We start from the raw sequence: 26,338 nt of genomic DNA, 5'->3' as shown, positions 1-26,338 counted from the left end.
AAAAAAAAAAAAAACTGCCACTGCAGTTATCCTTCTGAGTGGGTTACTACCTGTAGAACTTATGGGTTTACACAAAGGGTAATCATTTGTGCAGTTTATTATTCAAATAATGTGCCCGTACAACTTGTTTTATGTATTTGCAGTCAATTATAATTTCTCTCATTTCCTTTTGTATAACTTTTGATGGATGTCATGCGTTTACGTACAACTGAAATTGCAATAAAAAACACTAAGAACTAAACATAAAAACAAATATGGCCCACAATGCTGCATTCACCCAGGAATTGACCTAGTGATGACAAAATCATGTGTGATGCTCATTATATTTTGGCATAAGCATATTTAATAAAAAGAAAGACTGCTTCATTTCATTTACTAGTACTAAGAAGCTTCCTTTCCACACCATCTTCTGAAGACATGTATGTGGTATCTCTTGGTGAACTTGAAGCTGCTTCTAGGCTAATTCTCCTCTTATCCTCCTTTTAATAGGCTAGATTACAGATAAAAGTTCAATTTTCTATTCCTACATCACAGTTAATGTACAAGCATATAGATAGCTACTATCACCATCTTGCTCAAGGCGTGTCTGAATGGTAAATCAAATTCTGAATATTTATTAATTTTATATATTATATTATATATGTATTAGATCAAGATGCCAAAAAGAAATAATGCATTATGATCAGGTCTGGCACAAATCCACTACTGAAGACAAACCCCAATAAAGTCTGTTTTTCTAACATTAATATTTTTTTTTGTTAAATGAAGCTCTCAAGCTTCTGCCAATGTGGCTAATTCAGGATCGTCGAGGATGAATCAAACACCTTACAAGTCGAACGACTTAGGTTTTCCAGATATTCTTACATATGTAGTGAGCTCAACTGCGTTACTTATTCAGATCTTCTTATTTCCCATTTTTGGGGTTTGAGGATAGTACTACAAACCAATATTTTCTGGTGTGCACTTACTTCTGTGCCTCAAGACAGACAATCATGATCCAAGTTTCAACCAGTCTTTTGCGATCCAATGCAATTAGTTCCGCCACCATTCTCCGCTGAGGTGATAAAAGGCCCATGGGCCTACACAGAAAACGTTTTTGGTGTCTATGTAATGTCAAATAAGAAGCAGGGCACATCAAGGAAATATAAAAACACAGCTCTCCATCAATGCCTTCAATAAATCAGCAGAAAACACAGAAGTTTTGTCTTGTATTCCTTACAAGGAATATCCAGAAAACCATTTCTTTTTTCAGCCTGAAGTGCTCACAGCCTGTTGATGGTCACCAGTCATGGGGGAAGACGCTAGGTTCAATTAAGCCAAGTTGACACAGCTATATCCATCTACACAAGCTTTACAAGAACGCAACATCAGACTCCATGCCAGAGATAAGGAATATGGCTCTTATGACAGGATGGGCGTATGGAAGCAGAAAGGACAGAGGAAACCTCTCAAACTTTTTGAAATGTGTTGCAGTCACTGTCATAAGACAAGACACAAAAAGGTTTTCAATACAATAGGATAAAGCTATGACCAAGGAAGACATGTACGCAACTGCCTTCTAAATTTGAGGCAAGAACTTAGCTGCAACACACGCAACAACACTGTATGTGCAAGGACGGGCTCAAGGAAGCAGCAGTTTGTGATGGTGGCAAATCTCAAACCTTTCCATGAGGAAAACTTTTAAAACACTGTTAGTATACATTTTAAAGCATTTTCAATACATAATATTTGCAATGCTCAGAATCTGATGGAAGCTATCAATGCGGGACCAGGCCTGGGTCTTGTGGTTTCAGAACAAATGAGTATACAGGCATTTATTTGCTGTTTAGAAGGAGAGACGTTTTAGAAGTAGCAAGCACAGTACCCCAGAGATATAAAGATAATAACCTCAATCACAAGGTAGATATGCCACATCACGGATCCTACTTCTGAAGGAATCAACACTATAGTTTTTAGAGTCCTGGTGAAAGGATGAAGAGAGCAATGGATGCTTTTTTTCTGCTTCGGTTTAAGATCTAGAATCTTTCTTCTTGTGCTGCTGGCAGTAGTATTAACTTATGTAAAGAAATGGCTCCCTGTTGCAGTTACCCCCCCACTTTTTGCCTGATACTGACTTGACTGAGAAGTGTGCTGGGACCCTGCTAACCAGGCCCCAGCACCAGTGTTCTTTCACCTAAAATGTACCATTGTTTCCACAACTGGCACACCCCTGACACCCAGGTAAGTCCCTTGTAACTGGTACCCCTGGTACCAAGGGCCCTGATGCCAGGGAAGGTCTTTAAGGGCTACAGCATGTCTTATGTCACCCTAGGGACCCCTCACTCAGCACAGACACTGCTTGCCAGCTTGTGTGCGCTGGTGGGGAGAAAATGACTAAGTCGACATGGCACTCCCCTCAGGGTGCCATGCCAACCTCACACTGCCTGTGGCATAGGTAAGTCACCCCTCTAGCAGGCCTTACAGCCCTAAGGCAGGGTGCACTATACCACAGGTGAGGGCATATGTGCATGAGCACTATGCCCCTACAGTGTCTAAGCAAAACCTTACACATTGTAAGTGCAGGGTAGCCATAAGAGTATATGGTCTGGGAGTCTGTCAAAAACGAACTCCACAGCTCCATAATGGCTACACTGAATACTGGGAAGTTTAGTATCAAACGTCTCAGAATAATAAACCCACACTGATGCAAGTGTTGGATTCATTAAAAAATGCACACAGAGTGCATCTTAGAGATGCACCCTGTATTTTACCCAATTATTCAGTGCAGGACTGACTGGTCTGTGCCAGCCTGCTGCTGAGAGACGCGAGTTTCTGACCCCATGTGGTGAGAGCCTTTGTGCTCTCTGGGGACAGAAACAAAAGCCTGCTCTGGGTGGAGGTGCTTCACACCTCCCCCCTGCAGGGACTGTAACACCTAGCAGTGAGCCTCAAAGGCTCAGGCTTCGTGTTACAATGCCCCAGGGCACTCCAGCTAGTGGAGATGCCCGCCCCCTGGACACAGCCCCCACTTGTGGCGGCAAGTCCAGGAGAGAAAATGAGAAAAACAAGGAGGAGTCACTGGCCGGTCAGGACAGCCCCTAAGGTGTCCTGAGCTGAGGTGACTCTGACTTTTAGAAATCCTCCATCTTGTAGAAGGAGGATTCCCCCAATAGGAATAGGGATGTGCCCCCCTCCCCTCAGGGAGGAGGCACAAAGAGGGTGTAGCCACCCTCAAGGACAGTAGCCATTGGCTACTGCCCTCCCAGACCTAAACACACCCCTAAATTCAGTATTTAGGGACTCCCCAGAACCTAGGAAATCAGATTCCTGCAACTTACGAAGAAGAGGACTGCTGAGCTGAAAAACCACTGCAGAGGAGACGGAGACACCAACTGCTTTGGCCCCAGCCCTACCGGCCTGTCTCCCTCCTTCAGAAGAAAACTGCTCCAGCGACGCTTTCCCCAGGACCAGCGACCTCTGAATCCTCAGAGGACTGCCCTGCTTCCAAAAGACCAAGAAACTCCCGAGAACAGCGGCCCTGTTCAACAAAGACTGCAACTTTTTTTTCCAGAGGAGCAGATTTAAAGACCCCTGCAATCCCCGCAGGAAGCGTGAGACTTGCAACACTGCACCCGGCAACCCCGACTCGACTGGTGGAGAAACAACGCTACAGGGAGGACCCCCCGGCGACTCCGAGACTGTGAGTAACCAAAGTTGTCCCCCCTGAGCCCCCACAGCGATGCCTGCAGAGGGAATCCCGAGGCTCCCCCTGACCGCGACTGTCTGAATCCAAAATCCCGACGCCTGGAAAAGACCCTGCACCCGCAGCCCCCAGGACCTGAAGGATCGGAACTCCAGTGCAGGAGTGACCCCCAGGAGGCCCTCTCCCTTGCCCAGGTGGTGGCTACCCCGAGGAGCCCCCCCCTTGCCTGCCTGCATCGCTAAAGAGACCCCTTGGTCTCCCATTGAAACCTATTGAAAACCAGACGCGTGTTTGCACACTGCACCCGGCCGCCCCAGTGCCGCTGAGGGTGCACTTTGTGCTGACTTGTGCCCCCCCCCCCCCCGGTGCCCTACAAAACCCCCCTGGTCTGCCCTCCGAAGACGCGGGTACTTACCTGCTGGCAGACTGGAACCGGGGCACCCCCTTCTCCATTGAAGCCCATGTGTTTTGGGGCACCACTTTGAACTCTGCACCCGACCGGCCCTGAGCTGCTGGTGTGGTGACTTTGGGGTTGCTCTGAACCCCCAACGGTGGGCTACCTTGGACCCCAATTTGAACCCCCTAGGTGGTTTACTTACCTGCAAGAACTAACATTACTTTACCTCCCCCAGGAACTGTGAAAATTGCACTGTGTCCACTTTTAAAATAGCTATATGTGTTTTATGTAAAAAGTATATATGCTATTGTGATTATTCAAAGTTCCTAAAGTACTTACCTGCAATACCTTTCAAATGAGATATTACATGTAGAATTTGAACCTGTGGTTCGTACAATAAACTAAGAAAATATATTTTTCTATAACAAAAACCTATTGGCCTGGAATTGTCTGAGTGTGTGTTCCTCATTTATTGCCTGTGTGTATGTACAACAAATGCTTAACACTACTCCTTTGATAAGCCTACTGCTCGACCACACTACCACAAAATAGAGCATTAGTATTATCTCTTTTTGCCACTATCTTACCGCTAAGGGGAATCCTTGGACTCTGTGCATACTATTCCTTACTTTGAAATAGTGTATACAGAGCCAACTTCCTACAACGTACGAGTTACTTACCTTCTGTAACAATAAATCTGGTAGAGACATATTGTAGTTGCAGATTCCTTACATTTGTATTTCCCCAGGAGCCAGTCTGGATTCGGAAACTTTTCTTCAAGCAGTACCTCTGCGTGCCGTCGGTCAACTCTGCGGGCGTCATGTCCGCCGTGATGATGTTGCGGTTGTATATAGGCGCCACCCCGAACTGATGACATCAGTTTCTTTTAACGACTTTCCACTCCAGTAGCGCGGAGCCATCAAGAACACAGAGTGGTGTGCCAAAACTAGGGTCCTTCGGGGACGTTCCTGTCCCTAGAAATCAGTTCGCAGTGCGGGGAGGATGGGCAGGTCGGTAAGGAATCTGCAACTAGAATAGGTCTCTACCCGATATATCGTTACTGAAGGTAAGTAACTCATTCATCTGATAGAGACTTCTAGTTGCAGATTCCTTACCTTTGAATACATACCCGAGCAATACCATCCCCGGTGGTGGGCTGCGAACCAAGATCACACCAAGAAGTCCTGCAGGACAGAACGGCCAAAGTAGACGGTGGAGCCTCTCCTCTTCATGAGGGATGTGGGGGTGCATAAAAGGTAGGCAAGGTGATGGACTGTCCGACATGAAAGGGTGTCACTACAGTAGGTAGGAAAGAAGCCCTTGTGCAAAGTACCACTGTCAGGATGTATTTCCAGGAAAGGTGGTTTAAACGACAGAGCCTGAAGATCACTTACTCTGCGGGCAGAGGTAATGGCAACTAAAAAGACAGTCTTGATAGTTAAGAGCCATAAAGGGCAGTTGGGAAGCGGCTCAAACAGGGCACACACAAGGTATGTTAATACCAGGTCTAGATCCCATTGGGGGCATGATGAAGGGGATACAAGTAAATAGATGTGAGGTCTTTAAGAAACCTCCCAAAAATAGGAGATTTAAATAAGGAAGGATGATCTGGTAACCTCAAGAAAGCAGAGATAGCAGAAAGATATCCCTTAAGAGTGCCCAGGGTGGATCCCTGCTGGGCAAAGGAAAGAATAAAGAGGAGGACTTGAGAAAGAGGATCAACAGATTTGTTGATGCACCATGCCACAAATTTCTTCCAACAACAGGCAAATATGGTTTTGGCTGAGGGACGCCTGGCTGCCAAGATAACATTACAGACTTCAGGTGGCAGGTCAAAAGACGTCAACTGTCACCACTCAATCTCCATGCAAGGAGGTGGAGGGTGGACTGGTTCGGATGGAGGACCCTTCCCTGCTGCTGCGACAGAAGATCCTCCAGAGGCAATCTGATCGGAGGAGCTATGGCCATGCCTTTCAGCTCAGGATACCAGACTCTTTGTGCCCAGTCCAGAGCCACCAGTAGAACCTGGACCCTGTCTTGCCTGATCTTCTTCAGAACTCTGGGCAGAAGTGGTATGGGTGGAAAGGCGTACAGGAGGCCTGAATTCCACTTGCGACGAAAGGCGCCGCCGAGCGAGCGCCACCTTGGAAACTCCAATGCGCAAAACAGCTGACATTGCGCGTTCTCTACAGAGGCGAACAAGTCTAACCAAGGAAAAGAACTGGCGCCACCACCAGATGGAGACGCCATTTGTGATCGACCACGCATCGTCGGCTGAGTTTGTCTGCACTGGCATTCAAGGAGCCTGCCAGGTGTTGAACCACCAGAAAACTGCCCTGATGTTCCAGCCACATCCAGAGGCGAAGAGCCTCTTGACAAAGGATCCACAACCCCACTCCGCCTTGTTTGTTGCAGTACCACATGCACTACTCTTCCATTGAGAGAGGGAATGAATGCTTTTAATGCTAGTCGAATCGCTCAGAGCTCAAGATGATTGATATGGAGCCCGGGTTCCGCCGGAGACCAGAGACCTCTGATCTCCACCTCTCCCATGTGGTCGCCCCATCCCAGGAGTGACGCATCGGTCATGACTAAGATCTGGTTCGGGAAAAGAGAGGGATCTGCCTTTGACCCAATCCTGATTCGTTAACCACCACTGCAGGGCTCTCGCAGTTCCTTCCAAGATATGGACCTTGTCGGAGAGATTCCCCTGATGCTGCGCCCACTGAAATCAGGTCCCACTGCAGAGCCCGCATATGCCATCTGGCCTTTTGAACTAGTAGGATGCTGGGCGCCATGACGCCCAGCAGCTTCAGAGTCATTCTCACCGAAATCCAGGATAGAGGCTGAAAGATCAGTATCATAGCCCGAAAATCCTGGGCTCGCTTTTCGGGAGGATATGCCCGAAACTGCACTGTATTCAGAAGAGCTACAATGAAAGGGAGTCAGGTGTGACTTCGGCACGTTGATAGTGAACCCCAGCAAATGCAAAAGGTTAGACGTAGTCTGGAGGTAGGAGACGACTGTCTGTGGTGAGTTCGCTATCAACAGCCAGTCGTCAGCGTAGGGGGAAGACTGGGACCCCTAACCTGTGCAGATGAGCTGCCACCACTACCATCACTTTCGTGAACACCTGAGGGGTACTGGTAAGGCCAAAAGGGAGCACAGTAAACAAAGTGCTCGTGACCTACTACAAATCGTAGGTAACATCTGTGGGCCGGCAAGACGGGAATGTGGAAGTATGCGTCTTGCAAGTCCAACACTATCATCCAGTCTCTGGGATCCAGGGCAGATAGGACCTGAGCCAATGTCAACATTTTTAACTTCTCCTTTTTGAGGAAAAGGTTGAGGGAACGAAGATCTAATACAGGACGAAGACCCTTGTCCTTTTTCAGCACCAGAAAGTAGCGGGAATAGCAACCACGACCTACTTCTGGCAACGGAACCCTCGCTATAGCTCGCTTTGGACTTCCTTGCATAGAAGCGCCATATGATCCTCCGATATTTGATTGTATGAAGGTGGCATGGCTGGAGGTCTCTCGAAGGGGAGGGAGTAGCCTCTTCAGACAACTTGGAGAACCCACCTGTCTGAGGTAATGGATTGCCATTAGTCAGGTGATGGCGAATCCTGCCAACTGGTTCCTGGAGTACCTGCGGACTAGGAAGGTTGGGAGGCTGAAGCAGGGGCTGGGGTGGCCTGAGCGACCCGCTGGCTCCCTGATCCCCGGGGGCGTGGGATCCTGCGGCCGTGCAGGGGCTGTACAGCATGCACAGGTCGATGGCCAGGTGGGAAAAGACGCGGTTCGGTGCCCCTTCCATAGCCGCAAAAGGCGGACTGCAGGGGTCTAGGAGCAGGCACAAGACCAAGGGACCGGGCCGTGGATCGGGAATCCTTCTAGTGCTAGAGTTCTGAGCCTGCCTTGTCTCCAAACAGACGTGTGCCATCAAAGGGCATGTCCATCAAGGATTGCTAGACATCCCCCGAGAAGCCAGACGTGGTGTCTCAATGCCACCATCGATGCAACAGATCTGCCCAGAGAGTCAGTCGTATCCAGTCCACAACAAATCATGAACTTTGATGCGTCCCTCCCATCTGTTACGGCTTGGGAAAGGATAGTCTGGGCTTTCTCCAGAACTCTAGGCAGCACTTGCGCGACCATATCCCAGAGTATGGGCATAGCGGCCAAAAAAGCATGCGGTGTTCACGGACTGCAGCGCTAGACTGTTGGAAGAAAACTTGTCCCGTAAGTTTAATCTTTTGATTCCCTATCAGCGGCAGGGAATGCGCCAGATGAAGAGGAAGCCTAGATGACAAGGCTCTCAGGCGTGGGGTGTTGGGGGAGGAATTTTGGGTCTGTCGGCGCAGGCCGATGGCAGCGCGCAATCATCCGATTCACAGGAGCCCCTGTGCTGGGTCTGGACCAAGTACCTAAAAGGAGTCTGTCAGTGCCTCATTAAAAGGGAAGAAGGTGTTCGGAAGAGGAAGACACCGGCTACGATATTAAACCTAAACTCCACAGAAGGTAGCTCGAGGTCCAAGACCTCAGCCGCCCTTCTTAACACCATGGAGTAAGAGGAACCCTCCTCCGTAGCCACGATAGGAGGAGAGAGCATACCAGTGTCAGGGGAGGTGTCTTGAACGCTGGCATCACCCAAGTTCTGCACCCAGGCCATTTGGGGTCAAGCTGGTATTCTAAAGGGTCCAGCGCCCCCTCCAAACTCTCCCCGTATCCATACCCATAAGCATAAGTGTCTGGATCAACCGACTGAATCGGCGTCAATAGATGTCGTTCCAGGTCGTCGGGTAGGAGAATGGGATCGACGTCAGTTGTGGGCCCAACCGTCAGGACGGACCCGCGACTGGGTCCCGAGGAGCCCTCTGGAGCCGTGGTCAAAGCAGACTTCAAACCCAAAGGGGCCCCCACCAACTCACCTGTGCCCGAGGGCGCCGAAGGTGGGTCGGTCTGCCCAAAAATGAGGCGCATTGGCTCATAAAACTGAGCTGTGCAGAGGTGGCTCTGGCTCCAACCCCTCCAAGGACGGAGGCCTAGAGCGCCAACGCTCTTCTCGTGCTGCATCGTCTGAGCAACGGGGTGAAGTCAAAGAATGTTTGTTCTTCTTCGAGTTCTTTTTCTTATAACCGAATGTCCGAAGACTTCGAGGACGAAGAGTGATGGTGACTACGTGGCCAGTCTCAAGACCTTTCTCTGGAACGAGACCGTGAGCGCCACAGAGTCAAGTGTCAGGCTGCCATGAGCTTTAGGCACCGCTTCCTCAAAGCTTTGGGGTTCATGGCCGACACTCTGAACACAACTTTGGGTCGTGATCACCCTCCAGGCACCAAAGACACACGAGGTGCAGATCCATCACCGGCATCATTCGGTGACAGGAGTCGCAGGGCTTGAAACCGGTCTTGCGGGTCATTCCTCGACACATCCATGACCTCGTCAAAAAGAATTTGACAAGTGTCATCGTAGTCAAAGAGTGACTGAGGTAGCTCTCTCCGGATCTGCGTGTAGGCTGGCGCGGAAAGAAAAGAACAGCCGTCAGCGCATCGGGGTGGCACCTTTATAAGACTGCGACGTCATCACAGCGAACACGACGGCAACAATGCCAGCGGACTCGACCGACGCCACCTGACAGCGCACAGAGGTACTGCTCGAAGGAAAATTTCCAGATCCAGACTGAAGCGTGGGGAAATTCAAAAGTTAAGGAATCTGCAATTAGAAGTCTCTATCAGATATTTGGTGCAATAAAATGTAAAGAGCAATGAGCTGTACTTAAGATAGCATTCCTGTTCTGTACAGAGTCTGTGCATCTCTGCAACTCATCTATCTTTACTATTCAAAATCTTGCTATAAATGGATGTAGCAAGTACCCCTTTCTGGAGCACATACTCTGTTTTTACAAAATGTTCTTGGACACCACCATCCTATTTCTCCTCTCCCAAGCAGACACTGATCACATTGCCAGACATTTCCTTCTCTGCAACACAGCAGATATCACTTTGCCACTGATAGTTTGTCTATCACTTACACAACTTCTACTCTTTAAGATCATATTATGCAAACTCCGATATCGGTTTCTGTTAGGGTGATCGGTCTTTGGAACAGCTAAGTGAGTTTTAGGTTAAATTACCTTTTCATCACCACTGGAATGTTATGTTTCAGCTAAAATTACCACACTCTAGCAGCAACCTAATTCTTTTTTCCATAAAGTACTTTACTAAATTGATGGTCACCCCTTTCCTGTCTGTTCTTTATTTTAAGGCCTACATTCTATCCCCTCAACATGGCCACACCAGTGTTCTCTCACTTTCCGCGACCTTTAGGACTGCTGTGAATCACTCCACTGTGCAAGAATTAACTGCCCAGGTGGTTTTTGCAGTAAATTGACCCCATATGTTACTCAAATACCGGAGCTGAATCTCCTTTGATCAGACATGTTTCCAAATCATTCAGATTGAGATCTACCATAGCTTCATTCATAACTTCATGGAAAGTTCCACAGGCTTAACATAAGATAGCCATAACAATTGCACAGGGAAGGTCCAACTACAAGTACCATGGCCCAATAGAGACTTGCCAGCACTTCTGTTTAAAGTACTGCAATTCATGTGTGACATGTTGGTGCTGGTCCATTAAACATATAATAAACTCATCCAGAAGTGCAGAAACCTTTCAGCTACAGCACAAGGAAGCAGCTAAGAAGTACAAGTACAGCCCAATTAAAAGTACTGAAGTAGCCTACGGTGAGTGATGCAACTTTCCAGAAGAGGGAAAAGGGAGCTCAGACTGCACGCTCTTTCAATCACTGACCTGACTGTTGAGTCAGGCAACAAACACCAATAATCCCAATACCCATAAAGCAACCAGTCTGACAAGTGCTAGCAAACACCTGCTTGTCCACTTAAAAGTGAGAGCACGGTCTCTCTTAAGTATGACAGTATTAATACTGAGCCATTAAAATTAGAGCAGCCCTTATGGATAGTACTCTTACTCATCCATAAGTGCCATTAATAATACAAATGCTGTAAAAGCACAAATGCTCTTATTTATTTAGAGTATCCAGATTGGTCCATAGGAGGGCATTTTACATTACAAAAGAGTTTAAACCCATTCAGATAACACTGAGAAGGGAAAGAACGAATAATCAGTAACTTTGTACAACAGAGACGTTATCCGAAACAAGAACTTACAGTAAGTCAGTGAATATAGAGTGGGAAACAGATTAAAAATTGAGATGGGGAGGGATTAACCAAATAGTTGACAAAAAACAGATTTCATTATGGCAAAAAACTCAAAGTATGGTTAATATTCTAAGAACTGTCTAAAGAGGTGACTCTTGAGCTGCTTGTGAAAGGTTCAGAGTGGGGTCAGCGTACTGAGGTTCAGTGGTTCCAGGTTGCCATGGCCACCCTAGATAAGGAATGCTCTTCCAGCCTAAGTTGAAATCCCAATATTTCCTAACAGGGCAGTGCCTCTTAAGGACTGTCAAGATCTAGTATCAGTATGAACAGGATTTGCTACTGTAGAGAACAATGTAGCGGGAGTTGCAGCGAAGTTAGGCTAACCGGCAATGCACCTTGGGAGGATACACAAGTAGGTTGGTCCCAGTCTTCGCTCAGTTCTCATAGTAGTTGTTAGCCAATAAAGTACCCCCCAGGTTTTGGGTTTTGGCTATCTGGGCATCTTTAACACCACCACCCACGTCCAGGAATGGAGGGGCATCACGTTTTGGACTTGGACTCACTCAGGATGGGTCCAGGTGATGATTCAAGATGGCTGGAGGCATTTCTGCACCAAGGCACTGATCAGGAGGCCAGCCAACTAGCCCTTGGAGTCACTCAGGTAGTCCTGATTTCAAGAATTGGAACAGGGCTCATTATGGTAGGGCAGGCCTCTGACAGTTCAAGGAAGGCTCCAGGCAGCAAATCAATCATTCCAGGTGCAGCAAAGCATTCTTCTGGAGAACACAGGGGGGCCACACCAGGAGGGAGCCCTCCAACATTCCTACTGCAGGTCCAGAAAGTGCACTTAAGAGTGGGCCTGAGGGTCTTATTTGTATACCTGGTGCTTTCTTTAAATTAGAAGTTGCTAGAGAATTCTCTTTGAAGTTCTTCCAGCTTCCGCTGCTCTGACTCCTGGCTGTCTGCACAACTGTGTGAAGGCAGGGCACAACCTATTGATATGTTTATATCTCAGTGTTTTTATTGCGGTTTCAATTGTATATGATACATGACATGCATCAAAAGTTATACAAAAGAAGCTGAGAGATAATAAATGGACTGCAAATACATAAAACAAGTTGCACAGGGCACATTATTTAAAGTGAGGTGGGCCCAGCTCTGCCCGCCCACCCCCCATCTTGCCATTAATGGCCCATCCAGGCACACCTAAGCCCTATATTGTGGGTCTGCCTTTGAAGAATAACTAGACCCAGTCATGTGACCCAAGAACAGGTTGCAAGAACTAAATAGCAAGGGCATTTTCAAAATTGTAACTTAAAATACAACTTTACCATTAGGGTTTAAACTACAATTTCTCAGACACTGACCACAAAATGTTGACCTGTTCTCATTCAAAGGTTAGCACTTATAAAACGTAATAAGGCAACCCAATGTTATCCTATGGGAGTGGTAGGTATCACAGTAGTGAAAAATGAATTTAAGAGTTTTTCCACTACTAGGACACAAAACTGAAAACACACATTCCCATCTTTTAATTACAATGCACCCTGCCCTTTTGCCTATCTTAGGGGTGACATATGTAGCAAAAGGGGCATTTAAGACTTATTTTGTCGAATTGGCAGTTTAAAACTGGAATGGCAGGCCTGGGGAGTTTAAGGGGGTACTTAAGTGAGTGGCACAATACATGCTGCTTGCCCACTAGTAGCATTTGAATTACAGGCCCTGGGTATTACACTTTACTAGGGACTTATAATTAAATGAAATATGCCAATCAGGTACAAGTCAATGCTACCATGTTTTAGGGAGTTAGCACAAGCTCCTTAGCACTGGTTAGAAATAAAGTAGACAGTCTTAATAGCCAACAAAAACAGGTTAAAAAAACAGAAAGGTTAAGAGCAAAACGTTTGTAGATGACCCTGAAGAAAGGGCCAAGTCCGATATGACACCCCCCCCAACCAAAACCTTTGTGATGTGTTTCCCTGCTTAGGTGACAGAACATGGACAAAGGGCCCTGTTATGCAGGGGCAGTTGTCATTTCTACGCCTCTCTGAGCTCAGTTGGATCCCTCTGTCCTGAGTCCGTAGACTGACCCACGGGAACCCCATCTGTGAAGCACCGAACCTCAGCTTACTCACAGATGCATCCCAGTAGGCAGACATTACCACCATGGCCAACAAAGTGATGTGGGCCATTCCACCCCCTTGGATCAGCCTTCTGCCCCTAACCCAAGAAAACCTCTGCCCATAAGGACAGCAACCAACAGAGGCCACGGACAGCTGTCTGTGTCAAGAGCCAGACCATAGGCCAATCAGGGTACTCTGAGGCTTCTAAGCATGGAGAAGGTTAATATCCCTGAGTGTTAAGCACCCTCCTCTCCTCCCCACCAGTCCGGTGGGGCGAGGGTGTAGCCTGAGATTGGCCACTCGACTCAGGGCCTGTACCTTGAAGCTGAACAGGTGCCCGGCGAGCCAGGATTTCCCGGGGGCAAACACCATGCCTTCAACATTGACACACACTGAGCCATGCAGTGGTCTGCCTGCAGCAGGTCTCTAGCGCTCTGTGACAGCGAAGGGAGCACCTCCAAGTCAGAAGTGACCTTATCAGAGTCAGTTTTGGGGTGCTCTGTTCTCAGAGATGGCAATCACTGACCTTTTGGTCCACCCACGGTGGACTGTTTCCACCTCCTGCTGTTCCAGCTGGGACCGTTTACTCTTCCTGTGGGAGTAGTATCTCCAAGGACCAGAGCTTTTAGGGTGCCCTTGACGGCTGCCCATCTGACGTCTCCTATTACTCATTTCTCAGAATGCAGGCAAAGGGCATCTAGGGACTAACTATGACCCTCCTCATGACCACTTCCCCACCCTATTCAAGAGGTACCAGAGTCATGGAACAGACAAAGTCCTGTCCAAGGGCTTGACACACACTACACACCTGTCCAGTGTTACATTTTAACCACCACAGTCTGGCTAGCACAGGTATCCCTCAGAATAGTGACAAGGATTACATGACATTTGATCTGATGGAAGTCACAACTCCCACCCTCAGGGATCCCAAGCATCCAGCTCAAGTTCATTTCCCAACTAAAGGAAACTAGGGCATGTTTTACCACCTTCCCCTTGAAACCAGCCCCCCTCCATTTGCCATGCCTGTAGAATTCCCACCAGTGATGTGGTTTCTTGGTACAGACCAGGTTCCCTTGCTTGTGCCCCACCTGAGAGCAATCAAAACCGGGGTTGGAAATGGGACACCTTGGGCCACCACCCACCAGAAGCTCTCCTCCCATCCTTGGAAGGGGTTATTTTCCCAACTATTCTGGGACCCATCTGGGTCTCTTTGGACCCCCCTCACTATGATGCAGGGAATCTAAATGAACCCTCCCTCCAGGTACATCTTTAGACACTCTGGCACTAACCCAGAGGTTTGCCTCTTTGCAAGCTCCCTGAGGTTATTGAGTTTGTGGTCAATCAGGTGATGGTGTAGCTCTGGAAAACAATGACTAAACAAGCTCTCTTACACCTAAATTTTACAGCCTCTCATAAACGCTTACCTCACTACCCTTCACCCAGCCGCCCTGTGATTTACAAAAGTAGTCCACAAAATTCACCCGAGACTGGTGAGAGAGTTTTGGACTGTCGTTTTAATTCTTCATGTACTTTCTGGTATGTCCTTCATGAGTGGATACTTCATCATGTACCCTTTTGCTAAGGCTAACATTTCTCTTCATTGGAAATGTGCCTCCAGAGACTAGCACCCCAATGCTCCTCAGGGACCCTGTATCTCTAGGGCAACCTCAGAGGTTTTAAACCACTTACCTTTATTGTCCCCCCACACCAAAGGTTGGGCCCAGGGCGTTTGGTGTATGGTCCCTCCTGCCTCCACTGGACATTGTGCAGTCGCTGCCACCATTCCTGCTATACTCTAGAGGCTTGTTTGAGCTTTAGATCCAGCTCCTTCAGATTCAGTTCATGAGCCCACAATAGTTTATTTTCTTCAGCGTTAGCATTTTCATCTGTGGGTTAAGACTCTACACCACAGCCCTCTCCTTGATTCTCCTACTCTCCTCTGGTTCTGGGGTCGGGGGCATAAGATGCTCCTCTTTCTCCAGCTCTGGACCTGTTGCAATGTTATCTTCTTCAGCCTATATTTCCTCCTCCTTTAAGTCCCGCTCATCATCATCCTGTGCTGCAGCTTGCATTCTGCAGACCTTCTCCAGGGCTCTGAGGTCTATCTGATAATCAAAACTTTGGAAAGCCTGTAGCCGGGTTCAGTCTCCTCTCCTTGGAGAACTTTTCCAGCTTCGCCATACTGTAGCTTTCAGTGGTATCAATATCCAACTTAGTCTTTGCAGCCAAGAGTCAAAGGAGCACAACATTAGAGGAAGTAATTACATTTGGATAAAGGAAAAGCATGGCCAATTTAGAAGAATTATTTTAAAAAAGTTGAATCTGGTGTATATGGGATTTATGTGTTACACAAATCACTGTATGGTACTGCATAAACACAAGTACTGGACGCCACTGCTGAACACCAATGTAAGAAATTGAGTTGTTGGTTTAGTCAGGGGTTTCCCATAGACAAGCAAGCCACAATCCTGGTCAGGGTGAACCACAAAAGTCACTAAATTAACCTGTATTTAACCATTTGGTAGCTTTGCACAGTAGCAGTCAGGCTTAACTTGGAGGCAATGTATAAATTATCTATGGAGAACACAACCAGTAATAGACTGAAACAACACAAGAAAAATCCCACCCCAATTTAGAAAAAAAAGTACATTTTAGTAAATTATCTGACACCAAAACAACAAAAAAATCCAATTAGCAGAACCGGAGTTATGAAGGTTTAAAATTTAAAGTAAAAACTAGCACCTAAAAGATCAAAGCGCCAAAGGCGAACATCTAGTTGCGCAACACCTGGTTGACGGCGAAAAATATGGCCAACCACAATGGAGAGTGAATCGGATATAAAGAGTGAATTGGGCCCAGTCGGTGCTTACCTTCGGACTTAGAAGAAATGTGAAAAAAGGTTCTGAGGAGGTAGAAGTGCAGCATGCCAAGGGTGTGTGTGCTTTCTGAGGAGGATGCAACGCTGTCAAAGGGGAGCCGCTAGACAAAGTTGCAGTGAAGATTTCCACGTTCGGACTTAGTCTCTTATTTGGAAGTCGAAAATCTCAAGTGGGATGAAGCTGGAGACTGCAGCCGGTGAGAGTTTAAGGAGGCCAGATACCCCTTTGGCAAAGGACCACTGAAAAGGATTTGCTGCTATGGAGAAGAACATAGCGGGAGCTGCCACAGAGTCAGTTCGACCGGCAATGCACCTTGCACCAATAGACTGGTATGTTGGTCCCGGTCTCCTTGATTCTCAGAGCAGTTTTTAGCCAAAAATGTTTCAACTCCCAACTTTTGGATTTTGGTTATATAAGCACCGTTAACACCACCACGTAGGGTTCAGGACTGGAGGGGCACCATTTTGGGAGTTAGGACTCACTCAGGCTGGGTTCAGGTGCGGGTTCAATATGGAGTCTTTTCTGTCCAACTGAGCTACGGGTAAATGTGGTAAGCCACTTTCCGGAGGCTCTCATCAGAAGGCCAGCCAATTAACCCTTGGAGTCACTCTGGCTGTCCTGGGTTCAAGAAGTGGAACAGGGCTCAAAAAGCAAGGCAGGTCTCCAAGGGTTGGCAGGCTCCAGGCAGCTAAGCAGTCCTTCCAGGTGCATGAAATCAGTCTTTTGGAACATACAGCTGGCCACAGCAGCAGGCAGTCCTCAGAGTCCTTTGCAGGTCTAGAATGTGAACTGAAGAGTGAGGTGTGCATGTCCTATTTTTATATTTCTTTGAAGTAGTAGAAGTTTCTAAAGAACTCCATTTGAAGTTCTTGAGGTTTCCTTCTCAAACTCTCAAAGTATGAGCTACATTTCAGGTCAGAGAAGTGCAGGCTCCAGGATCTTTCCATTCCAACTTTATTCCCTGTGAGACTGCTAAAACGTACTGCTAACCCCGCTCTAATCACAACACAAGCACAGGCAGAGCTAACAGATTTGACACAAATTCACACAGTGAAAAAGCAACAAATATCTTCTGTAGTATGAACCAGTTATTAAAAAAAAAAAAAAAACTGTACAATGCATGGATGAGTTAAAGATTTAAACGTGTGATAACCATGCATGTTCCAGAAGTAAAATAGCCCGTCATACAATTCAAAATCTTTATTCTGCACATACAATGACAATATGCATCAATCACAGTTAATGCCCAATCAAACTTCCCAGGTTCCTTCTCTGTAGAGTAGCTACAACCGCCCATTTAGAATGCATTTTAAATAAAGGAAACACTCATACATTATTGCTTTGCAGGCAACTCAGCAAAACAAGCGTTTGCAATGCACTAGGTCTCGCACTTGAGTTAGTTGTTGGCATTGTAAATTCATAACTGGACTTTTCTTGCCACATAAATTGGCGAACCCTGCCTCATAATTTCATCTTTTCCTGCCATATAATTCCAGTGGCCCTGCATAAAACCAAAGCACTTCCATTTACCTTCTTCCTCCATCTACTGTAAAAAATGAATATTTTGCCATTTAGCATCCTAATTTAAATCTGCCATGCTGATTCAAATAGAATACCACTTTCACCACCCCACCATCAGAGTTGCTGGCTAGCTAACCCAATTCCCCCCAAAAAGACACAAGACAAACACAGAGGAGAAATAAACTAGAAGGGTCACCCAGACATATCAAGAGTATTCAAACAGTCATTGTGTAATAAGGATGTTAAGTTGGCCCGAATCATGGTCATAATTCTAATAAAGATATTATTAAAACATATACAATTATCATATAAACCTCTTTCAGAAATATTCTTTTGGCATTGTACTGTAATGCTCAAAACAGCCCCTAGAGGGCACCATACAAACAGTAAGAAACATTGTCATGTAACCATATTGTTAGCCCCTAGTGAGCATAACCCCATGAAAAAGCAGGACAAAGTAAAGCAGTGCAACCATATACTTAGCCCCTAGAGCAGAGTGCTTTGATTTGAAACACCGTCACATGGGCACGGTATCAGATCCCTGTGCCATTGGTTTACATAAGGAAATGCAACAAGGTGGTTCACTATTCCCAGCCTTGTAATAACAAAGAGATGTTGATTATTAGTCACCAGGGATAAGTACGTTTGGAAACCCTCAGGGAAGGCATTCGACAAATAGGAGGCAATTGTCGGTTTCTTGGACTCTGCAGAGGTCCTCTTTTCCATCCTGCCTCCTAAAAAGGATGCCCTGACCTCATTTTTATGCATAGCAAAGATCCTATAAGGATGCTGAGATAAGGAGGTATCAAAAAATATTTAAAAGCCTCAGTGAGATAGGCAAGCAGAGGAATGTTACAGGCATGGTCAAACGCTAAACAATCCAAAATGATAGATTTATTGGACCAAGTTTCAGCTTTATTCCAAATTGAGTGCCAGAGTAAGTCGGGCTTAAGAAGGAGCAAGTCCTTTAGATGCATCAGCCTCACTTCATTATACACTAATAGTAGAAGATGTAGATGCAGGTGTAAACAGCAGGAAAACATTATCTTCTTCCTGGAGAGGCTGACCATATGGTGGATACGTAGCAGCAGAAAGATCCTTGCTTTATAGATTTTAACAATTTCCCTGATTGGACAACTGCCAAGTTTGCAGGACAACCTAAAGCACCCTCATACACCCCACTCATTTTGGACCTGGAGTTATGGATATGTTGAGACCAGGAGCCATCGTTGGAAAAAAGGATATCCAAATGAGAAAATGGGTTGACACTGACAATAGTAGTGTCCCTAATTTTAAAAAAAGTATTGCGCTTCTGGCTGTTTCTACCACAGGTCATTGTAAATATTTTGGATATGTTGATCCCTAGCTTTTTGGCCTCCTTAAAATTCACAAAGGAGTCCATGAGCTTCTGCAGAACGACAGTGGTCTTAGACTTTGATCGTGTGCCCAGTATCCCCAAGGCATTTCGGACTCCTATTGATTCTTCGTCAGAGGGTGTCCACGCCCCTCGATTCTTCTGTGCATCTGGAATGGATCATAGAATGCTGAGAAGATGCAAGGAGAAATCGTAGGTCACAGACACACCCTGATATAGGACCAATTGGAGTCTGAAATGTATTGGACTCCAGTCTGTTGGGCCTCCGTTCCAGAGATACAGGATACAAACAACTTTTTTGGTTCACAGACCTGGCATTTGTTCTTTTTAAGTGCCAAATCACCATGACTTGAAAGGTAGCCGCAGCCCGTGATACTCAACTGTGGTTATGTACTCTCCTGTTATGGTCCCGAGCAGAGGCTGGCACATTGCACATGCTACGATTTAAGGGCCTACTCAGGACGGGCGTGGGGGACTGGGGCACTTATCCTTAACATAAAGAGGACACCTGTCTGCCATGAGGGGCCCAACCAGCTGACCTCCTCTTTGCTCCCCACCATTAGCCCATACCTCTCTACACACTTCCATATCAACCTTTTCAATGTGTCTGCTCCGATACCGAGATCGAGCAGGAAGGGGGAAGTCTGTGCAATGATCGCCTGATCTGGTGCTTCTCTCACCTCAGTTATTTAGACCCTCCCAAAATGCTCCAGTTCTAGATGAGCCGAGACTACCCTTTTGCATGCCAAAACTCGGACTAAAAGAAGGGCAGCGCTCTGACCACGTGCCTGCCTTTCATACCAGTACATATTATACCGAATAAGCCGCAGACTTCCCTGCACTACTTTATTACTGTTATGTATCATGGCGATGCTGCATTAGTGTACTATTTATGGATCATAAAGTGCATGATATTACCAAATCCTTGCAGAGATTTTAATTGTTTGCAATGTTCTCGTAAATTAAGAAAACCCAAATAAACAGAAGTTTTAAAAACAAATGGATAACTACATTGATCTGAATGATCTAAATATTGACACGTAATGAAATAAATATGTGGTTTGAACAGCAACGTCATGAAAATGGATTACTTATCAATTTGGCAAGACAAACATGGTTGAAGATTGACGAGAACGGATTAAGAGGGAGACCCTGCATGGGACCAAACAAGTGTGCCAGTGAGGAGACAATCCGGGGGAAGATATATGCATGGGCCTTTCTAGTACTGTCATGCTCTAACATCGCCCATGGGTGTGCCTGCCCAGTGCGGTTTACAGAGATTGTTTGGCAGTTTCTCAAAAGACAATTAGAAGATTGTTTTGTAAGAAGATAGGGAACTGAACTATCACACTTTCAAGCCTCTCCAAGATACCATGTACAGTACCATTATCACATTTCAAAGGAAATATCCATTTCCTTTTCTAGGCCAACCCAAAACGTTATTAATCTGTAGAAGGGATCTCAAGAAAAGTAGTTCAACACCCAGGACAAGTAATGCTTATTTTTTCACAATTCCAAACAGGTCTTTTCAAAGCAGCTAAAAATAGGGGAGGCCACCAAAGCAAGTAAAGGCACAGAAAATGTATGAAAATAAGATAGCACATTAAAAGGCTAATGAAAAGAGCGTAAACATGTGGCTCATCTTCCACGCTTAATTTGTGATAAGACTGCATATACAACATTAGCTACAAGAACAATTCCTTAGAGTGAAAGTACTTATATATGTAGACAAGTGAAGGAAACAAATATCCAGCAATAAGGAAATAAAGCTCATAGCACACAAAACAAAAATAAATGTTGCAAGGGCCCAGAAAGGGCTCAGGCACTAATTGCAGAAATCACATTTTTTTTTTTAAAAAGTTAAAACTCACCTTCTGGAGCGGGATCGCCTTTGTGTCTCCCAGCTGTGCTGGTGGTGCCCTCTGTCATTTCGATCCCGACTCTGGGATCTCCTGCGCCTCTTCCATGTGTGGCTTCTGTGACTCTCCTGCTCCGGGGACCAGTACCTCCTATTGTGATTCATCTAAAACAGCAAAAACCACAATTTACAAAGAACTATGGGATTTACAAGACAAAACAAGTGATTGTAAAAACATGAGAAGATTTTCGTGTACCCCATGCTTTAGTGATTATAATTAAAGAATCACAATACACAGGCAAAGTAATGTGTCAACCAAGGGTGTCATCTTAAATCCACAACAATAGATACTACCTATAAAAAAATGATAAAAGCATAAATATGCAAAGTATTTCAAAATATTTCAAAATATCAATTAAAATACACTACAAGTTACAAGAAATGTACCATCATCCTGTAGGTCAGCATGACATTTAACAAGCATTTGCAATGCAATAGATCTCGCATTTGCTTGAGTTAGAGCTATCGGCACTGTAAATTCATAACTGGACTTTTCTTGCCACATAAATTGGTCAACCTTGCCTCATAATTTCATCTTTTCTGCCGTATAATTCCATCGGCATTGCATATAACTAAAGCACTTCCATTTATCTTCTTCCTCTATCTGCAGCAAAAAAAATGTAAATGTTGCTATTTAGCATTCTAATTTAAATCTGCCATGCTAATTCCAATAAAATACCACTTTCGCCACCACACCATCCCCACATAATTCCCCAAAAAGAGACACAAGACAGCCACATAGGTGAAATAAACTAGAAGGGTCACCCAAGGATATCAAGAGTGGTCAAACAGTCATAGTGGCGGCTGTGGTTTGGAAACTAAACACTACATATGAATGTTAGTGTGCTTGTGCTAGGTTCTCAGCTCTCTTCAGCCATGGGCAATAACATTGGCTTGTTGGTCTAGTTAAACAAGGTCATCAGACGTGGTAGGATGGGTGAAGGGTTTGGAGGCAGGTGGACAGGGTGGGAGGGAAGGTTCATAGGCAGGTGGTGTTTACAACAGTGGTGGTTAACTTAACTCCTGTCACCCTTTGCCCTCAGTAATAGGATTGCTTAAACAAATTTTTCTGTAGCAGTTTCCTGAAAAGGCGGTAGTTTGGTTGCACTGAAGCGTAGGGAAAGCTAATTCTGGAACTTAAGAGATTGTAGGCCACTCGGTAGCACCTCTTACTTTAAACCTGCATCCAGTGATTCTCCCAATAGCCTCATACTCTTATTTTCACACTGTAAGGAAATGCCTCCTTGGCATGGTAACCCCCTGACTTTTTGCCTTTGCTGATGCTAAGTTTTGATTTGAAAGTGTGCTGAGGCCTGCTAACCAGGCCCCAGCACCAGTGTTCTTTCCCTAACCTGTACTTTTGTTTTCACAATTGGCACACCCTGGCATCCAGGTAAGTCCCTTGTAACTGGTACCCCTGGTCGTCTCTAAGGGATGCAGCATGTCTTATGCCACCCTGGGGACCCCTCACTCAGCACAGACACACTGCTTGCCAGCTTGTGTGTGCTGGTGGGGACAAAACGAGTAAGTCGACATGGCACTCCCCTCAGGGTGCCATGCCAACCTCACACTGCCTATGCAGTATAGGTAAGTCACCCCTCTAGCAGGCCTTACAGCCCTAAGGCAGGGTGCGCTATACCATAGGTGAGGGCACCAGTGCATGAGCACTGTGCCCCTACAGTGTCTAAGCAAAACCTTAGACATTGTAAGTGCAGGATAGCCATAAGAGTATATGGTCTGCAAGTCTGTCAAACCCGAACTCCACAGCACCATAATGGCTACACTGAAAACTGGGAAGTTTGGTATCAAACTTCTCAGCACAATAAATGCACACTGATGCCAGTGTACATTTTATTGTAACATACACCCCAGAGGGCACCTTAGAGGTGCCCCCTGAAACCTTAACCAACTACCCATGTAGGCTGACTGGTTTTAGCAGCCTGCCACACTCGAGACATGTTGCTGGCCACATGGGGAGAGTGCCTTTGTCACTCTGTGGCTAGTAACAAAGCCTGTACTGGGTGGAGGTGCTTCACACCTCCCCCTGCAGGAACTGTAACACCTGGCGGTGAGCCTCAAAGGCTCACCCCCTTTGTTACAGCACCACAGGGCACTCCAGCTAGTGGAGTTGCCCGCCCCCTGCGGCCACTGCCCCACTTTTGGCAGCAAGGCCGGAGGAGATAATGAGAATAACAAGGAGGAGTCACTGGCCAGTCAGGACAGCCCCTAAGGTGTCCTGAGCTGAGGTGACTGACTTTTAGAAATCCTCCATCTTGCAGATGGAGGATTCCCCCAATAGGGATAGGAATGTGACCCCCCTCCCCTTGGGAGGAGGCACAAAGAGGGTGTACCCACCCTCAGGGCTAGTAGCCATTGGCTACTAACCCCCCAGACCTAAACACACCCTTAAATTTAGTATTTAAGGGCTCCCCAGAACCTAGGAACTCAGATCTCACAGAACTAAGCCCCTGTTCAAATGTAAAGTGTCTAGAGTGAAACATGTTCAGTGTTTGGTGAAGTTACGATGGTGTTATGTTGTGTAATAGGCATGACACCCACACATATTCAGCTTGTGGTAGATTTAAGGGGTGGAACTGGGTGCATTTAAGCAGTAGAGCCTGCAGTCGACTAATGTATCCTCTGTTGGGATTTAGGCTTCATCCAATGGTCGCAGGTTTGAAGCCCTGGAAGTTCACCCAGCTCTTCGGCCTCCGAAGTCAAAGTGAGTGGCACTGACCTCGGTAACAAAGATGCTACCTAGTGACAAGAGCCCACAGGGGTCAACATGTGCTTTGCAAATAAATATACATGTAGTTTAATTAAATTACATTGGTGGGTGTGCATGAGTAAAAAACACTGGACCGACAGGTGAGGCTAAGGGTTCTCTACTGGAAGTTGCTGCACACAACCGAGAGGTTTTTAAAGGGGTATATTTTCAATGCTTTTATGAAACTGTTCAGTCTTAAGGCTGAACAGAATCTATATAAAACACACATACGATAAGATGCAGAAATAAGGAGCCTGGGATGGGGTGAAGCTCTCAATGGTGCAGCAGTACCATAGACAAAGGGTGAAAGCCCCAACTCCTCTGCATCCTCATTATATCTGTCTTTTACTACCCAGCTTTGGGTTGGGGGCCCTTTTCTATACTTGAGTGGTGCCTTCAGCAAATTGTGCAGCAAACAAATTTGGTTGCAGAACAATTTCTGAGGGAGCATGGAGGCACTCTACAGCCCTATTCTAGGGTACAACAGTGGACTCCTGCTTTGCTGGCAGAGTTGAAGAGATTTTTGGGCCTTATGATCAAAATGGGGTTAGTGCACAACCCACTTTGCAGTCCTACTGGACTTGCACAGTTTGGGTCACCCCCATCTTTGCACCGTACATGAGCACAGATTGCTTTTGCAATTGCAGCACATGCTGCATTTCATTGACAATTCTGCTGCATTGCCGCAGGGCCATCAAGACTATGCTGGGTTGTTCAAAATTCTGCCGGTCGTGGAACATTTGTCAGCCAGATTTCCAGAGACAGATACTCCTGGAAAGAATATAGCAGTTGATGAGTCCTTGATACTGTACAAAGGGCGACTGCTGTTCAGACAGTACATTGCGAGTAAAAGAACCCGCTTACTCATCAAGCTGGACATGCTGTGTGAGAGCTCTTCTGGCTATGTGTACAGCTGGATAGTGTATACAGGGAAGGACTCCATGTTAAACCCTGTAAGTTGCCCTCCCACGTTTGGGGTCACAGGGACGATTGTATGTGAGGTTGTCCAGCCACCCCTTCACAAAAGTTATGACCGTTATGTGGACAATTTCCATACAGGAGTAGAGCTGTTTGGTGAGTTCTACAAAGCTAGCACTGTGGCCTGCGGTACAGTTCGTTGTAACTGCAAAGGATTCCCATAGGAGCTTTTTTGCAAGAAGTTCCAAAATTCCCAGAGTACTGCGCTGCATTCCAACAAACTGCTCGCAGTCAAGTTCTTGGATAGGCATAATGTATACGTGCTCAATACAATTCATGATGAGAGCACCCCACACCATCACGGTTTGGGGTCAGATGGCCAAAGTCCACAAGCCCACCTCTATACTTGTTTACAATAAGTACATGGGCGGAGTGGACAAGAACAACCAGGTTCTTCAACCATGCAATGCATGTCGTAAAACTTGCAGTTGGTACAAGAAACTATTTACCCACCTGATCCAGATGGCAACATACAATGTGTATGTTGTTTATTGTCAGTCAATCACAGGAAGAATCATGTTTTTCCTTGACTTACAGTTGTTTGTAATTGAAAGCCTCACTGCTGCTACAGAAGCAGCAGCCTCCACTTCATATGTTCTGAAGGATGTGGCAATGTTGCAGGAGTAACACTCTGCTGACCGCATTCCTAAAACACCCAAAAAAGATTGTCCACGTCGTTGCAGTAAGTGTACTTGAAGCATGATGAGCGGCAGGAGAGTTGTTATTACTGTCACCAGTGCCCATCTCAGACAGGCCTCTGTTTCCCTACTTGCTTTGCGTTGTATCATACTAAAGCAAACTTCTGGGAAATTGACTGAGGTGGAGCTGCCGTTGGGTAAGCCTTTCTGTGGCTGTGCATGGATACTCAATGTCCATGGGCCACTGTTTTGTTGGGCAAGCAGGCCCAGAATTTTAGTTCATCTACTTCAAGAAATCATGGACTTCCTTATGGCCTGCTCGACCCATTTATCCACCGTCAGAAAGTGGTTGGTGTTCTGTTCGATTAACGTGCATAATGGTCCCCACACTGCACATACTAGTGTAAAGAACATATGCCACATTATCATGGAGTACCCTTTGTGGAAAAGTGTTAAAGGTGTGACTGAATTTTGAAGTACTTGTTAGGGAACTTATGTATGCTACAAAAGGACCACCATGATTGCCAACGAAAACCAGATAAAGTGTAATAAGTCAAACAAATGTCCTGTGGGACATATTCACCAATACTTCTACTTGTTTAAGAGTGTGCAAACTCAATGTATAGCTCCACTTTCAAAGCAAAAGTAGAAGTGTTGGTGAATGAGTCCCACGGGGTATTAGTCTGACTTTTTACTTTAGAGACCTTAGGTAGTATTCACCATCATGCTTACCTTAGTTTCAACAGTAGATATGCTTGCTCAGTTCGAGGAATAGGCCTCCCAAGGCATACTGGCACACCCCCAACTTGCATCCACAAACTGGAAGAAGTTGGATTTAGCACAGTAGGTGCGCTGATGGTGCATGAAAGAC

At 46.1% G+C, this 26,338-nt stretch overlaps 1 protein-coding gene across 3 annotated transcripts in view; it reads right to left on the bottom strand.

Moving 5' to 3' along the window:
* The window catches only part of CLK3 (CDC like kinase 3), a 211,341-nt gene that overhangs the window by 173,380 nt on the left and 11,623 nt on the right, over positions 1-26,338 (bottom strand). For all 3 annotated transcript variants that reach the window (XM_069222125.1, XM_069222126.1, XM_069222127.1), the window contains exon 2: positions 21,038-21,189. In XM_069222125.1, coding sequence (XP_069078226.1) covers positions 21,038-21,189 — 152 coding nt within the window. The remainder of the gene's footprint in view (positions 1-21,037; positions 21,190-26,338) is intronic.

This window comes from Pleurodeles waltl, chromosome 3_1 (genome assembly GCF_031143425.1).
Source record: "Pleurodeles waltl isolate 20211129_DDA chromosome 3_1, aPleWal1.hap1.20221129, whole genome shotgun sequence".
Lineage (NCBI taxonomy): Eukaryota > Metazoa > Chordata > Amphibia > Caudata > Salamandridae > Pleurodeles > Pleurodeles waltl.
The sequence above is the reverse complement of the archived record's forward strand: the minus strand, read 5'-3'. Positions and strand labels throughout refer to the sequence as shown.